Source organism: Anopheles nili, chromosome 3 (assembly GCF_943737925.1).
Source record: "Anopheles nili chromosome 3, idAnoNiliSN_F5_01, whole genome shotgun sequence".
Lineage (NCBI taxonomy): Eukaryota > Metazoa > Arthropoda > Insecta > Diptera > Culicidae > Anopheles > Anopheles nili.
In genome coordinates this window covers 9,895,882-9,912,813 of record NC_071292.1, presented here as the reverse complement: position 1 = coordinate 9,912,813, position 16,932 = coordinate 9,895,882, and the positions used below count along the sequence as shown (strand labels likewise).

General features: G+C 45.3%; 3 protein-coding genes and 1 non-coding gene across 4 annotated transcripts; 2 read left to right on the top strand and 2 right to left on the bottom strand.

Annotated features, from left to right (window-relative positions):
- Positions 1 to 287: 287 nt before the first annotated feature.
- On the top strand, positions 288 to 5,122 carry LOC128726319 (store-operated calcium entry regulator STIMATE-like). The gene is made up of 6 exons (XM_053820122.1): positions 288 to 456; positions 1,433 to 1,577; positions 1,702 to 1,823; positions 3,379 to 3,566; positions 3,643 to 3,759; positions 4,524 to 5,122. The coding sequence occupies exons 1-6, from the start codon at positions 288 to 290 to the stop codon at positions 4,956 to 4,958; spliced, it is 1,176 nt and encodes a 391-aa protein (XP_053676097.1). The 3' UTR covers positions 4,959 to 5,122.
- On the bottom strand, positions 3,153 to 3,224 carry Trnaq-cug (transfer RNA glutamine (anticodon CUG)). Its single transcript has one exon. It is a non-coding gene; the product is annotated as a tRNA-Gln (tRNA).
- A 2,741-nt stretch (positions 5,123 to 7,863) lies between the features above and the next one.
- Positions 7,864 to 11,237, top strand: LOC128723653 (UDP-glucose 4-epimerase-like). The gene is made up of 4 exons (XM_053817415.1): positions 7,864 to 7,962; positions 9,918 to 10,740; positions 10,822 to 11,014; positions 11,095 to 11,237. Exons 2-4 carry the CDS (start codon positions 9,934 to 9,936, stop codon positions 11,169 to 11,171), a joined length of 1,077 nt encoding a protein of 358 aa, XP_053673390.1. The 5' UTR covers positions 7,864 to 7,962; positions 9,918 to 9,933; the 3' UTR covers positions 11,172 to 11,237.
- A 1-nt stretch (position 11,238) lies between these two features.
- Positions 11,239 to 12,451, bottom strand: LOC128723654 (N(6)-adenine-specific methyltransferase METTL4). Its single transcript, XM_053817416.1, has 3 exons — positions 12,215 to 12,451; positions 11,464 to 12,157; positions 11,239 to 11,396 (listed from the first exon to the last, which is right to left on the bottom strand). Exons 1-3 carry the CDS (start codon positions 12,449 to 12,451, stop codon positions 11,239 to 11,241), a joined length of 1,089 nt encoding a protein of 362 aa, XP_053673391.1.
- Between the last annotated feature and the right edge of the window lie 4,481 nt (positions 12,452 to 16,932).

Genomic DNA, 16,932 nt, shown 5'->3' with positions numbered 1-16,932 from the left:
GTTTCATTTATCGTTTATTTTCCCACACCCCGTGATCCTGCTGCCGTGTTGCTTCCTTGAGATGAGTGCAGTGATATTCGTGAAAATATCATATGTGGCACCGTAGTTGGTGGTGAAGTTTCGTTTTTTTCCCATCTTTAAGAAAGTGCGTGTGACGTGAAATCGGAAAATTTATGCAAACCGCACCCGTTCCGGAAAGCTCGATCGTACACCTGCCACTAGCAACGGTGACGGTGTGCTTAAAATTTCTGTGGGCATAGGGCACCGGAAACCACGCGTCCGTTTCAATGAATACCTCCGCCGTGGTGCTCGGCCTCGCCGAGTCGGAAACGGTCCTCGCCGGGGAAGGCAACACGGAATGGCAGACGCTACACTGCAGCAAGGATGCGCTGACGGATTTATTCGGCTGGTTCCTGCAGGGCATATTGGCCACTCTTGCCTTTACCTGTCTCATCGGTAAGTAGAACGTTACGGCGCCGGCTCATTAAGCCTTCAAACGTTTGCTAATTGGATTACTGACGAAAGAGAAGAGCGAACAAGAAACGCCCACTACCCGGTGCTAATTGAAACACGGCGCCGAAGGAGCACGGCATGTCACACAACTTTCGCAACTTAGCCTACTACTATTGCCTGTTCTGATTCCCTGTTCCTTTACGCGCATCCTCGCAAAGGATGATTGATGTGATCCTCTCAATCAAAGCAACATTGGACAGCTTTCAGTTACAGAATAGGCATTACCTATTACGCTTCATTATGGCGTTAAAATCCACCTTTTTCCTAGTACACAACTAGTGCTTTCCAAAGAAAAGGGAAACCCGAACTCCAGACGCTCTCTATGCCTCGGAATTGTGCATGGAGTATAGTTCTTATTACGCGCTATCGCACTTTGGTCGTGAGAAGAAACTCGCTGCCCACTCTACTGCTGGAATCTGATGAACGATAAGAGCACACGATACGGCGATCGATTAGCCATTTTGTAACGCTGTGGCCGAGCAGCTTGCACGGGGGTTATTGTTTTCAACGACGCTCCGTAGAGTTCAAGGGAAGCTTTTACACAGGAACATTTTTCCCGCATATCGTACTACTAACGACGATTACCTAACACCGAGTTCGTTCTTGATCGTAGCACATAATATGCAAACTAGTTAGCGTCGTTTTGAACCCATAAACCTTTGCCAATTTTATTTCACGCTACTTTTATGATACGTGAACTAGCAATTGAAGAAAGAGCGAATCATATAACTATGTATCGTGCCATAACAGCTAGTATTCGGCTTAAACTTAACGTATTACTTGCAGTAATTATCGATATCCGAAGGCACTGTGTTGCGAAAAAAAGCGAAAGCACCCGGAAAGTAATCACAGCTAACACCTCCTATCTCAATTATCCATTTTCTAACTGCGGGTTGTCTTTTGCGCTGCTTACTTTCAGCTAAACGCTTCTGCGAACCTCAGTACAACCGGCGTTCATGGGAAACCTGGTGGTACGATACTTCCAAGCAGGGTATCGGCGCCTTGGTGATCCACATGGCCAACGTTTATCTGGCTCCGCTTTTCCAAGGGGATCCCTGTACCTGGTAAGTGCTGCCTGAGAGGCGAACAAACATAAAAAATGCTTAAACTACTCCTTCAGAGGCCAATCAACACTAATGCTTATTTTCCTATGCTCCTTTGCAATGAAACACCGCAACGGATATGTAGGTATATCATCAACTTCTTGTTGGACTCCACCATCGGTTTGTTCATCATTTACATCGGCATTAAAACCTGTCAGTATTTGGCGCGGAAGAAAAAATGGGACGCCATCAACTTTGGTGAATATGGTAAGTCGAGTAGACTAAAAACGTTAGTTTTCCATCCCTTTGTTGCGGAGCCACGTGGAAATGGAATCTATTTTAAAGCTCCTTTTAAACACTCTTACCCCGTACGAATAGACGCATTATGAGGTCTCAAAAAACCATAAGCGCGTGTGCTTCGGTATATCGGTTTTCCCAGCCATAACAGCATGTTCTTTGCCTTGCAACACGTGGCTTATGGTGGGGACTCTGTCGGGGTTGTTATCGTCAGTCATATAAGCGTCGCCCCAGACCGGGTTGTCCGGCATGTGTCCATAACCAGAGCGGGCCCCTAACGCACGGACTAGCGTCCCCCGGTGTTAAACCCTTCGGGGGTGATGGAGCCCGACCGATCGATTCATCGATCGTGTGAGGGGAACACGGGCGTATGCTTTGGGCTTTAATTACGCGCCACGGTAACAACGGCTGCAGTGGCAGGGTGTTGGACCATACGCCGAAGGTGATGGCGTGCAGACGGCGGCAGACCAAACCAAGCCGATGGGGGTAGGTTTGCCCGAAAGAAAGATGCATCGCCATTTGCAACCGCTGTACCGATTATGAAATAGAAAGTGGTGATTTTTTTTCTTTCTTATATTGATTTGGATCGCAAAAGGAGCTGCTCTCTTGTAGCGCGAAAGAAGCGCTGGTGGGAGAGACGTGCAATCGAACGCAGATGTTTGTTACACTGCTGGCCTACAGTGGTCTATCGGTGGATTATGATTCAGTGCATGGTATATTTCGACCGGTTACACTTAGAAGTATAATATGCAACACTAAATAGCAAAGACTAGTGCAGACTCGCACCATTTTTTTGTACTTTAAGTACAATGGTTTGAATCACAGAATAATGAGCCTATCATTTTTACATTTAAACCCATCCATTGACGTGCGAGGGGCCGATTGCACCATCTAACGACGGTTATCGAGCAGGGCATTTTTGTTTCCCATTCTACAGCAGCTTATCTCTCGATCCAACCGCGGTCGTAAACCAAAAGGACGATGCGGCTGATAAGCAACTACCTTAACGACCAACCGCCGGCGTGTGTAAAATTGTTTTGCCGGAGAGCTGTTTGGACGATGACGCGTACATTATTTACATTTCCTCTTTACCTTCACAAGAGTGCTTCTATCGATTCGGCAGACGCACATCTCACGGGAGGAACAGATATTGTAAGAGTATTATCTGAAAATCATTTTTACGATGAATTGCTTTCGTTAATTCATACTTTTCACTAAATGTGAGAATACAGCCAGAACCCTAACAAAAAACAACTGGCAACAAGTGCGTAAAAATTAAAAAAAAACTTCGAGCTGCGCAGGTTCCACCGAGACTTGAACTCGGATCGTTGGATTCAGAGTCCAAAGTGCTAACCATTACACCATGGAACCACGTTGAGGATGGCGCGATTACGTTGAAACAAGAAAGTGTCATGTGGATTATCTACATTCAGGCGTTTTAACCGAAGTAGTTTGATCAGTTTAAATGTAAAGTGTTTACGATAGCATTTACAATCTTAGTTGTTATTCTGTTTCTCTTCGATAGGTGCACCAAAGTCGTGGTTCTATCAAACGTGGATATACGTGTGCCTGATGGTAGTCGTTAAGCTCATAACGACCCTAATCATTCAGTTCGACGTTTGGGACAACGTGAAAAACTTTGTCCTGTCCCCCTTCAAGGACCCACGGATAGAGTTAGCCGTGGTAATGCTCGTTATTCCCTTCTTTGTTAACGTAAGTGTTAAATTTATAAAAAATCACTGATAAACCACAAATATACCGACGATGTAACGTATTCTTTGCATTTCAGATTCTTATCTTCTGGGTCACGGATAACTTCCTGATGAGACACACGCGTAAAAAACGCAACACAACAGCCAGCAGCTCGCATCATGCTCACGGTCGGGAGCATAGCTTACTGCAAAAAGTAAGGGGTCATTTTCAACAAAAAACTAACGAACTTTAAAGCCATCTCTTGACGTTTACCTTTTACGTAAACTGCAGCTAGTAGCATAGCAAGGGTATTGTTTTAGTTGTATGTTGCAACTTCCGCCAGTAGAGTTAATTAGATCGTAAGTTTATATCGTCTTTCATACTTGTTGGTGCTGAGTATTATCCTTTTTTGCTATCGTTAAGATGTTGAAATTTCAAGCTATAGAGGCCTCGTGAAAAGATTAAAACATATTTCTGCCACGTATGAAACTATAATAGTAGTGTCTGTTGAACAATGGGTCATGATATTTTTCCTTAGGGTTTAATTGTTTAAGTGCCTTAGCTAGCTCGTAAGCCATTCGATACGTAGTTTACTGGCTGTTGCAGTGTGCGAATTTGATCTTTGGATAAACGAATTTAACACTCCCACCAAGGCTAAAAAAGACAGAAATAGTGACAGGGATAATGGACACATGTTTGAGGCAGAAGCTTTGTATGTCTGTAGAAGTTGCTAGATTGATTTTGAAAAAAGGGACACAAGACAAGCAGCAGGGGTCGGAATCTCTCACCCTTCTTCCTTGCCCAGAGTATTATATCTACTAGTTCGTCTAAATTCTTCATCAACACAAACGCACAACACACCACCCCAAATTCATTCAACCCCATCCAGTAAATAAATGCTCCCGCTCAATATCCTTGTCGCTTTCGAAACCTGAGTAACCGAGCTCTCTGACATGACCTCCAATCATCTTTTTGCAGGTAAAATACAAAATGATTCACAAAACCAAACCAAATGACTCAGAATCTGATACTCTTTTGTCAGGCGATGAAGAAATTTTAAGCTTCAGTGCGCCCAACGGTGGTGGTGTTGGTGGGGGTGGAAACAGGTCGGTCGGTGGGTCGGTCATGGCTCGCCACTATCACCACACCCATCAAGCTCCTTACCATCCACATCACCGTCATCACGCCCATCTGCAGACAACGTCGATCGCGGATGGTTCGTCGATGGTATCGATCGGCATGGGAGGATCTGGCAGCAGCAATAGCAGCGGTGCCAGCGGTGGAGGGTCCTCCTCTTTACTCACCCCACTCGATATGGACACGGCAATCATTATGACCTCCACACGGACATCACCGAGCTCGTCGAGCCGGCAGAGCACAGTTCAACAGCGCACCAGTGTCATTAACATTTAAGAACGTACCCACATTTGTGTTTCGTTCCGCTCACATACAACGTTAGCAAAACTAATGAGCCAAGTAGGGATACGTAGAGGATATATACACACACCATCACTTGTTATCTCATTCCTTATAATCCTCTCGCTCGACCGGGCGAAATTTCCTCCCCACAAGTTACATTGCCCTGAATTGCAACATAAAGTACCTTGAAACAACGAATGCAAATCAACAAGTCTGATCAAATAATAACGAAACCCCATCTAATAAGCCACCCAAAGAAGCCACATAATCGCGGGGAGCATATAGGAACGGTCGAGATCGGGTAAACGAAGTTGTTCAAACGACGATGGTGCGGACTCAGGGCTAAAGTTCTGTTGTGGGTGCGGTTCCGTGTTGTGGGTGCGGATAGTTGATTGTTGCTTATCCGTTGACAGAAACTAATTAAGACAGAGGAGTTGATGTTTGTGTCAACGATACAATATAGTAAATTGTGATAACAAGGAAAACGTAAGCTTTTCAAGTTCGTCCAGCAACCACTGGAAGTGAAAGTGTAATCAACGAAAGCGAGCAAGGCATAAAGAATTGATCCTTGCTTCAATAAAGCAAGTATACATCCCTCGAGAGTGTAATGGGGCTGCGTGGAGGGAGAATCGTTCGTAGACATGATATTTGGTGGAGGAGAAATCTTTACTAAACGCTAAGTCACTATCGAGACAGGTGGGAAGGCATTAGGGTAGTGAAAGGGATACGAATAAGAAACAACTACTTTCGCGAACATGATCAAAAGACAAGATTAAGGGACATGTTCAGAAGATAATGATATTGACATTGATACTGTTGCGGAAGTTTTTCAGCGATAGTTACGATGGACGACTGATGGATTACGATTCCTAATGTCGGCATGATTATGAGGCACGCAAGAGAAGGAAGTTGTAGCGAAAGGATGCATGCTTTTCGTGGAGGGTTTTTTTCTGCGCCTTTTAAAGACTTAAACGCGGCACAGGACAACATGGAAGATAGATCACGAGGTTGAAGCTCAAGCTGCATGAATTCCGTACTCTGGAAATGGTTAGAAAGGCTAATACTATTAAAGCTACTAGAGGAACTCGAGAAAGAGAGGAAGCAATATGGCAGTAGAGTTGCTTTTACCATTACTGCTGTTGCTGCTATTATATTATAAAACATATACACAAACACCCATACACTATACTATTGTTCTATTTTATACATAATTATACATAAAAAAACGAGTAATAATTAAGATGAGACAGGAAATTGTAGGCTACAGAATATGTATACACGGAAGGAAGTAAATCATTGGAAACGAATATCGGCTAGTTTTTCCATGTGCATTGAGATGACGCTGGCTGAGCGAACGGAAAATAAAGAAAGCTAGTGATTTTTATACCGAAAAACGTGCTGGTTGAGTATTTGCATGCTGCTCGTGATCCGAAAAGAGGCAACCAGATCATTTCGTTTCTATTGGCTAGAGATAAATTTCTAGATCAATAATAACGGTTCATTCGAAAAAGGAAATGGAAACCACAACGAAAGAACATCAGTCCTTCCGGTGAAGGGAAAAAGCTATTTCCTAAATTATCATTCAAAAAGACAATTTGGAGTTTTTTCGCCAATCTATTTCTATGCCATTTCCTAGCTTCGTGTTGGAGCAATATTTGAATGTGCGATTTAGCTATGGCACCAATTTGGAATTGCATCGTACGAAAAACAGAGATCAACAGAGACCCTCTGACACCAATTCGAGAGGGGAATCCGTCCGAGTGCTCGTTCTGCAGTACGCATAATGCATTTCTCAACGAATTCGTGGCAATGGAATCGTGCTATGGTTTGAAATGGTTGCATTATCGTTAGACATGAGAATGCTTAACGCGCCTGCCTAGCTTACGACCGATCTTTATTCCAGTTGCAGTGCAAACCGATGAATGGAAGCAGTTAGAAAATTACAAAATGATTACAAATATGTATGTAAAGGCACTATCCAAGCCTAAATTTGCACTCCGTTTCGATATGCTACATCAAAAAAGGGCACTCACAATTACACTTGTTTTGCTTATGCATCATCCGTGTATCGTTCGTGCGCGACGATCGCGAATGAAAATCAGTTAGAACAAAATGCCGGAGGCCACATTGGCACCATGTGCGTCATAAAACCGGATTCATCATTCTCGCTGGAATGTGTTTTTTTTCTCACTTTTTTTTATTGCAGTAATGTTTGCTCAACTGAAAACGATCGCTGTACAAACATTTGCGCGAGCAGCAATCCTCAATGCAAAATTGGACGATTTTCAAAGCATCAGAAATTAATTTCCCCGTCCACAAATAAGCAACATTTTGGTGTGATTTGTGTGATTGTTTCGCTTGGTTTAAAGTAGCGTGTAAAAGATTAAATCGACATGAAATTGCTCCCCCATTTACCGTCGATCATCGAAGGTCAGTAATATTCAATGTTTCCGCATAAAGTACACCATGATTCATCGCGACACTATTGCACGCAAAACTTCGCGCACACGTGGGTTGCCGATCACGCCTCTCCCGCTCTCTCGATCGTACGATCGTGCGAGCGACGGATACGGATGAAAAAACATCCCTTAGCTTCAAACCACCCCGAAAGACGATCAAGCAAAAAAATTAGACCCTAGCGGTACCGGCCGTCCCCAAGTGATCTCTCTCTCTCGCAATGCGCGATGGCGACGATTGGAGCTCCAGCGACGAAGAATGGAAGATTTGTGCGATAGCGAAAGCGGGCACCTCCACAAACCAACTCCGGCCCCCACGGTTCTGGAAGCGTCCGGAAGTCAGCGGCAGCTCAGTCGTGAAGGTGGGGAAGAAGGAAACCCGACGCCAGGATGGTATGGCATGGCGGGGGAAAAACCTGTTGGGTCTTCTTCATTCCGTGCTCAGCCAACGGCCACGTCGGTTGTGCGTCAGTGTCAGTGCCCAGAAGGGAGTAAAAGACCCGTGGTGCGCCCTGAAGCTGCTGGACGCCCTCTCTAGAGCGGTACGTGCCGGGAACAAAAGGGCAATTTGGTAGGAGGGCCGCGATAGGAGGTGCTTGTGTTCGATTTGCGGCAAAATTTTTCACCCAGTTCCTCGATAAACAAGGGAAGCGTGTTACCAAACGACAAGTGCATTAGCAGAACGGTGTCGTGTTATCTCGAGAAAGCAATCGAAAGCGCGGCGTGCGCGTTACAAGTCCCTAAACGTGTACGACACGCATCAAACCGCGTCAATATCGCTCGAAAGTTTGCGAGGATCTACGGTGGAATTGGTAAAATTCTGGATGCCCCATCGCGAGTGAACAACCCCGGGGATGGTCCATTATTTTCCCAGTCGGAAAATATGCTCTCGGTCGATCGGGATGAGCTGGTTTCCTCCATCGCATCATAATAGTGTGAAACGCTAACGGGGGTCTGGGTAACGGTTCTTCATGCTGTGGAGCATAAAAAGTGGCCCACCCGAGGGGGCCACGGCGCAACAGCAACCTGTTCTGGGGGATTTTCATCCCCTTCTTCTGTGGATTGTGAAATCACCCCAAATGCAGGAACCCGCTACGATCGGATTTATGTCATCGAACGACTGTTCTGACAAACGTGGGGCTGAACTTGCTTGACAACGTGGCGTTCTCGTGCCCAGTATAGCCTGGTGACCTTGGGGGAAAAAGGAGGGCACCTTACGCGCGTTCAACCCACAGCCCATTTCCGTCCGTCGTGTGCAGTAGAAATTGATAAATGGCATTCGCGATGGATGGATCTAACCTTTTAACAGCAATTCATCGTGTGGCGTGGTGTGGCTTACGTAAAGCAAATGCAAACATTTTCAGCGGTGGCTGGTGTGACCTAAAATTCGAAATGCCACTGCAAACGCGGTCCTCGAACGGAATCCGGTTTTTCGGGAATAGGCAAATGCCTTCATTTGCATAGACCAAAACTGGAACGGTTGCTTGGGGGGTGATAACAGCATTTTTTTAATTACTCCCATCTTCTTCTGGGAACGGTTCCCAAGTCGTGCTAATTTCCGTTCACAAAGAGCACGGGCACACAAAGAACTGATGATTAAATGCGTGAATCTTTACATCGATTTAAAGCTAATGGACGTACAGCACGAAGGTTCTTCTAACATCCACTCAACTATCAAGCATGCTTGAACGAAGCACATAACCTACGGTTGCAGCCACAGCAGGCCTTGACTTTGAATTGAACCGTCTCTGATATCCGGGACATGGTGATGAATATTGCATATCATACAGGGACTTCCAGATCCAGCAGAGAACGGCTCGGTATCTCCGTGGAGAAACCTTCTAGAAGCGTAATTACCGCAGATCAGCTTTCTTCGAAATGCTGAAAGGAGAAGTGCAACGCTCGCTTACGTAATGCCTCGCCTGGTGGAACAGAAACGCAATCACGAAGCTCAGCTCAATTACAAGTTCATTGACAACCAGGTTCACTGGACTTGGTCAATCGCTCAAAAACCTGTTTCTTCACTCCCGGAGCGTTCTCAAGTCATCTGTTGCGTGGTACTAATTAGTGCTCCTAGATTAAACGATGTTAACACGCGCATTTGATGATTTTTGGATAAAATGTCCGACAAAGTTATTGAGTTTCGTAACATTAAAATGCCCGTTGAGCAGTAAACTCAATTCGGATCCGTTGTTCAAACTCACCTTGCAGTCGAGCAATGAACATTGTTATGCGATCATGCGCAGCTTTTCTTTTTGTGTTACCAGCGGTATGTCAATGCCACAGCCACCTGTTGAATGGTGGTGCATATAAAATTCAACCACAAGTGGGGTCGTAATGAGCCTACAAAAGGTCAAAGGTCAGGAGTTATTTGGTGTTGTTGAACATGTGGACCATGAATTTCGTAAACTAGCATTGTTTAATCGTTCATTCATCACTTGAATGTCATGGACGATAGCACATGTTTATCAATCATCCCCTCTATGCTTCATTTCAGATCGCTCGTTCCCAAAATGGCAGATAGAAAAGGCACAGTCTTGGTGACCGGCGGTGCCGGATACATCGGTTCTCACACGGTCGTGTCGCTGCTCGAAGCCGGCTACAGTGTGGTGGCTCTCGATAACTTCACCAACTCCGTAAACTCGGGCAAGAATGAGTCGGTAGCACTGCAGCGTGTCGAGGAAATAACCGGCACGAAGGTGGATTTTTACCGGTGTGATCTGCTCGACAAGAACGCGGTCGATCGCGTCTTTCAAATGCACCAGATCGATTCGGTGATACATTTTGCGGCCCTAAAAGCAGTTGGCGAATCCATGACGAATCCTCTGCTGTATTATAAGAACAACATGATCGGCATGATCAACTTGCTGGAGGTGATGGACGGTCACGGCATCTACAAGATGGTATTCTCGAGCTCGTGTACCGTTTACGGTGAACCAGAGCGGTTACCGATCACCGAGGAAAATCCCACCGGCAACGTGACAAACGTGTACGGCCGAACGAAATACTTCATCGAGGAAATGCTTAAGGATGCCGTACGGGCCGATCCGAAGTGGAACATCATCGCACTGCGCTACTTTAACCCGGTTGGCGCCCACAAATCTGGCCGCATCGGGGAGGACCCGACGAAGCAGTTCACTAACCTGATGCCGTACATCAGCCAGGTGGCAATCGGCAAAAAAGACGTGCTGACAATCTTCGGGAACGACTATGACACGGCCGATGGTACTGGCGTGCGGGATTACGTGCATGTCATGGATCTGGCAAGCGGCCACGTGGCAGCGCTCAACAAACTGGACCAGGAACACCTCGGATTGAAGGTATTGAATAACCGGCGCACGCTGGAATCGATAACAGACAGGACAGATGTGATAATGGGGCTCAATTTACTTTACCTCTAGATGTACAACCTTGGCACAGGGAAAGGTATATCGGTGATGGAGCTCATACAAACCTTCGAACGCGTGAACAAGGTAAAAATACCGTACGTGATTCAGGAGAGGCGTGCCGGTGACATCTCGTCGATGTTTGCTAACGCTACCCTAGCCGAACGGGAGCTCGGATGGAAAGCAGTACACAGTGTCGAGGAGATGTGTAAGTGATAAAATTAATTGTTGGCGCGATCGGTCGATTTGGATGTAACATGCTTCGTATCATGCTTTCGTCCTTCGCAGGTGAAGACTTTTGGCGATGGCAGACCATGAACCCGAACGGCTACAAGACGGAACAAGCTAACGGGTTCCACCATTAGCACCGCATGAGAGCCTTTTCCTGGTGGTGCTATCATTTTACAGAAATTCGTATTTATTCAAATGCAATCAATCGTTTTCATCGTCTTCCATGGCCAGTTCGTACAGGCGTTTGTTTTGCAGTTTTAACACTTCCATTCCGTACGAGGTGCAGCCAGAGTAGAGGCTGCGAGCAAATAGTTCTAGGCAGTTTGCACTTTTTGGTATAAATTTTGATGTGAAGAAATCTGGGGACGAATAAAGTAAATAAATAAAACAAAACCATGCCCAACGTTCGTCAGCATCGATACGTACCTTGAAGGGGTGGTTTGTGGGAGTGCAGTGTGCTCGGCACGGAGTACAAGAACAGTTCGCGGGGAAACGTGTTCGCCATCGCGGAAGCGGCCGGAAGACCGATATAGATACGTTCATATGGTTGTTTTTGCTTCGGCTCGTTGAATTTGCACACCGGCTGGCCAGCCTTAGTGATCTTTATCCAATACCAAACACCTACCAATTCGACGCCCCACTTGGGGAAGAATTCCTTCGTAATCGCATCGATGTGCGTTTGGGCGTTGGTGCACCATACGACCACAAACGTGTCCCGGTGCAGATGCTGCTCTAATGGGATTTTCTTAATATCTTCATTCGCTAGCATCCGGTAGCCAATTTTGGCGTTGGCTGTCTTCACACGTCTTATGTATTTATTCCACCACGGAGGATCGAGCACCATAAGGTCGAACGTTTCGTCCTGTTTAATGTATTCGCTAAATCGATCGATTGTCGAGTTGACAAACGTTACCCGCGGTGGTATGATGAAGCTCTCACCATCCATTTCAGTGAGTATAGTGCTCTCGGTGGCGTTTTGGCCTCTGAAACAACGTTCGTTATCATAGTTGGAGGCATCGTTAAATGCATCAATAAACTCCAATGATATTTTGTTGTTTGTAGCATGTGGATTGGGATTTATGCTCAACTTTTCTTGCAACCGTGCATGGTTATCTGAAATCTAAAATAGAAAGATTTAGGCAAATATATAATTTAAACTAGCGTTAATTTTATAAACCTTTTGAGTGGTTTCATCAAAAGCTCCCACAGTTTTCAATCGTTTACGCTTCTTTCCAAGTTCTACATCATCTTGGGACTCTTTACGATCGTAAGGCACATCGATACAGAATAGCAGGCCATTCAAATGAGCTGAATGTAATTTTTGATCCAAGAAATTGTTATGGTACAACTGTTGCACGATTTTTGCATGATCTACCAGATAGGAATCATCACTGATCTGTTCAAAACCCCCCATCGTACAGGACAAAAAAGATATTTTACCAATCAATTTTTAAAATATGTTAGACTCCGTAGCCCATCCTCTTATGAATCAGCATTCGCGCCGAACTGACTGTAAACAAACCGGCCACCAGTATAAAAAAAAAATCACGTATGTTTATTTCTCCAAATCGACTACTGTAAACTGTTGCTTTGCAATCATTTTTTTAGTTATAAAGAGCATTATTGAAACTTTTACTTTACAAAAAGGTTTCAACAGTATAATAAAAATGTTTTTGATCATTTTAAATAGCATTTTAAACGCAAATATTTGCATATGCGCGATAAAGTACTATCTGCCGAAGTTTAATCGAAATCGATGAAACCTGGTCTGATCTGTCAAAAAAGAATCGAGCAAATTTATTAATTTAGCAAAAAATCACGTATTTTACGGGAGTAAATCAAAATGATTAGCGTTTAGCATAACGATTACGCAAAGTTTACAGGTAGAATATATATTTATTCCAATAATCGAAGTGCATTTAGCTCAATCTGTAAAGTGCCTGCGGAGGTAGTGGTAGTTGCCCTGTTAGTACACTTATTGGCGGTCATATTTTTGCCGGTGCATGTGTTATTGCAACGTGGTGCGTTTATTTGAATGCAGTTCAAAATGCAACACAAGACGTTCTACCGCTGGTTGTTTAATGCAGGTAAGAAGGGCACATGTGCGTTGTATGACGTCATTTTTAATTTTTTTTAACCAGAGAAAATTGAGTATCGATCTGTAAGCATGACTTGCATGATCGTCGATATCGTAATACCTCAATATATCTTATCTGATAAGCATCAACGTGGTGCAGAAAATGGTGTTAGTTGTTAGTCGTTATCTATTTCAATGGGACACAACTCCACATAACTTCTTGGAAGACCAGCTTGCAATCTCTAAATTAATCTAATGTATGCTGCTCTTCTATTGATGATTTTCGCTTGTGTGTGTGCTTTGCGGTTCAAGGCTAAATAAAAAAAAATGCCTCTGCCGGTGAAAGCATAAAGATGCTATTGGCCTCAATAGAACGGCTAGATGGGCGACTGCCATGCAAATTTAGCCCATTTGGAAGCAAACCGACCGAACAACGAATTGCCGCTGGAGAAAATTCACAAACGATTTTACCATTCGATCATTCGTCATTCGTCCAGCCAACCGGGAAGAGGGTATCCATCAAGATCGCGTTTCGTTCGGGTGCTTATGAGCTTGTGGTGGTTTGCTGGGCAATTAAGGTGGCCCCGCGATCGTCCGCTCTGTGTAACCCTGGTGTACCGAACCAGATCATCGAGCGCTTACATTGAACTCGAAGGCAAATGATCCGTATCTAAGGTGCTTGATGTGTTCTGAACGCTAGGCTAAAATACAGCCAACATAATACAGTCATGAATCATGTTAAGGAATTATGATGCAAAGTTCAAATCATTTCGAAACATAATTTTGTCGATCACTATGGGGTGTAATTTAAATAAAAATCAATTCTAACATTTGCTTTGCCTGCTTATATTCATCATCATCCTCCCTGAAACACACGGCTTTCTCCTCCTCTATTTGAATAGTTTAGATTTATTAGACGATCTTTCAGCATCTCGTTTCTATTGTTTTCGGTTTCAAACCATCTCTCATCATTCTAATGGCGTCTTTGATTTGTTTCGTTTATGAGATTACAATGCAAATCTTTCACCTTCCTGTAGGTCCAGCACGCTAGCACGTTCATAAATCGAACGCTTCGCTTCGATCGCTTCCAAACGGCGTTGGAAAGCAATCACATTTCAAATTTACAACCCTCTCGGGGGAGGGAAATAAATTGACATGGTTTATCGTGCGTACCGTCGGGCGTGGAAGCGCATGATTCAAATTCGTGGCAGCAGCTTGTGTGTCCGATGGGGGTTTTGGAGTGTTTAACGACGGTTCGTCATCCGCGCCTATTAGCATCATAAATGGGCATATTCGAATGGTCATTCCGGCTACGTGACCACAGCATAACCCAGCAGGAGCGACGCTATTGACAGAGTGGGGCCCTCCCGCTGGGTGGCTAGGTTTCTCCGGTAACACCAGGAACAGGAAATGTGTCACTTTCCGTACAAGAAACTCATAAACATCAAACGTTGTAGATCGCGTGGTCGCGTGTGTTATAACTCTCCCTCTGCTTGATCAATACCTTCCCCAATCAGTGCACCAAGAGCCTCAACTTGGCCGCCATTTGCCAGTCATCTCGACTTATCGGTAATGGGTTTTCGATAGAATATCGTCCGAACGCGTCTTCTGGCGTCTGCTTTCGAGTGGGTGCTCGAGCAGATTCTCTCGAGGGCTGAGAGAACCGGGCAGCTAGATAAACTATCCGGCTAACAAGCGCCGGTTGCGATTAGTAGCCGGTGCTGGTGTTGCAGCAATTTAATTATCCTAACCCATTTCCTGCTCGAGTGTGGTTGCTTTTTGAGTGCGGCAATTATGCTCTCAGGTTCCCCCTCGTGGAAGGGCGTACCCGGGTGCATCAGTGGTTGGGAACAAAAGATCTCCCCTTTTTCTCCACCCAACGCTGGCTGCTGCATCGTTGATTAATTTAATAACTCCGGGCTCGGTTTCGTTCGCTCGAGATATGTAACCCGACGCTCGTCAATCGATTTACAGGCGCTGCAATCATATGCTTTCGAGGGCCCAGTAAAGTGCACATCTTGCTGTTTGGGGCTGATCAAAGGCAGCAACCAAGAGGGGTTGCAATGTGAAAGGTTTCTTCGGCTCGGTTTGGATATTTTGGACTGGTCGTATTGAATATTCCACGGTATTGTTACGAACGAACCCGAACCCGATGGATTAAGCATTACAAAAGCAATAACGGGCCGTTACAAAATGGCCCATTAACAAACAAGCGTTTTATTTTCCGTGGAACACATATGTGCTCTTTTCAATTTTCAGCAGTGTGAAAATGGATTAATCCCCCAAAAGGTTTTATTTTTACAATCATTAGACCACGCTGCGGTTCAAAACCGAGCGAGTATTGCAGCAAAATGCCCGACGATCTGTTTGTTTTCTCGCAAAGAATAGCACAAAAAAACAATGTACACACGATCGTATTGATTGACAATATGGGGGCTCATTTTATTGCCGGTTTTATTTGCCTTCCAGCCCTACGGCTGGTGGTTGTAATCAATAATGCCCCGCTGGTATTACGAAACAAACCACGGCCAAAGAAATCGAGCTTCACGTGTTCCGTCATCAGCAAACTCTGGCGTTTTCATTCCGACCTCAAAAGGAGAGAGTGAGAGAACCTCGTTAAGATGCACTGAGACCGCCTTTAGTAAAGGCTGTGAAGGTTGTTTTTCTTTGCGCGCGAGAAATTAGGCCAACCAACAGTTCTTTACACTCGCATAATTTACTCCTCACAATTAGACGCTTAGCCTACTTTGTTCTGGGCGATGCTTTCGGAATGATCTCTTCAGCTGACGTTACTTCCCAGCTGTCAAAATTTGTTTCCGAAAGATCCGTGTCGGTTTCAATCGTGTAATATTAGTATATCCACTTTCCACTGTTTTGTTAGTACGCACGTTTCAACTTCTATTTCGATTTGCATGGTGACAAGCTCCTCCTCCTACACAAGAGATTGAGCCGGGATTCGGGGTACGTCCGTGTCGCGACATGTCCCTTCGCTTGTTACAAGGGACAACGCGAGATCACTCCAGCACTCCGTAACAACGATACACACACACACGCTTTTCTCATCCCCCCAAACCCCCGGGAGAAGGTCGAGCTCGGGATGAGTTTATTTTAATCACGAGAAAAATGTCTTCGTCACCATGCGTCCGCAATCCTCGACGTGATCCTCGGCACGTCTGGGGTTAGAAGTCATGCCACCCCGGCTAGACCCTTATTATTCCATTACGCCACTGGCGGTTTAATTGGACCCCGAGCCCGCTAACCCGGGTCGACCTTTAGGTCGGTTGTGGCCAGGATTCCGGACCAACGAAACGTACGCATCAAGAGGACGTGTCGGCCATTCCCGGCAGTGGCAATTTGTTTGTGGCGTCGAGCCGGCAAGGCGACGATAAAACAAAAAACCAACAATCGGCTACACCATTTCTTGCCGGACCGGACCAACCCCGATAAGCATCCGGGAACCGGCACCGAGCGGATTACTCGCTTAACACTCCGCTCGGTTGAAAAAGGGCGCCACATTGTGGGGTACAATGTAGGGTTCGTGGAGCGAGGCGGTTTTAGCTTGTCGCCCGGCTCTTTAGCACTCGTTTTTCCACGCACCCCCGAGTGGACAGGCTCGAGAACGAGATGGGCTCGTGATGATTTCATTTCAGCTCAAAATGTATTGCCCCCCTGGTTGATGAATGCACGACAAATTCGTTGAACATCGGGAGCGATTGTGTACCTTGCTAGATTTGGGATTTGGGGGAAAACAATACCAGATGACCGGAGAAAAAAAAACCCATAACACGACACACTACAATGGATGCTTTAGGCGGGTT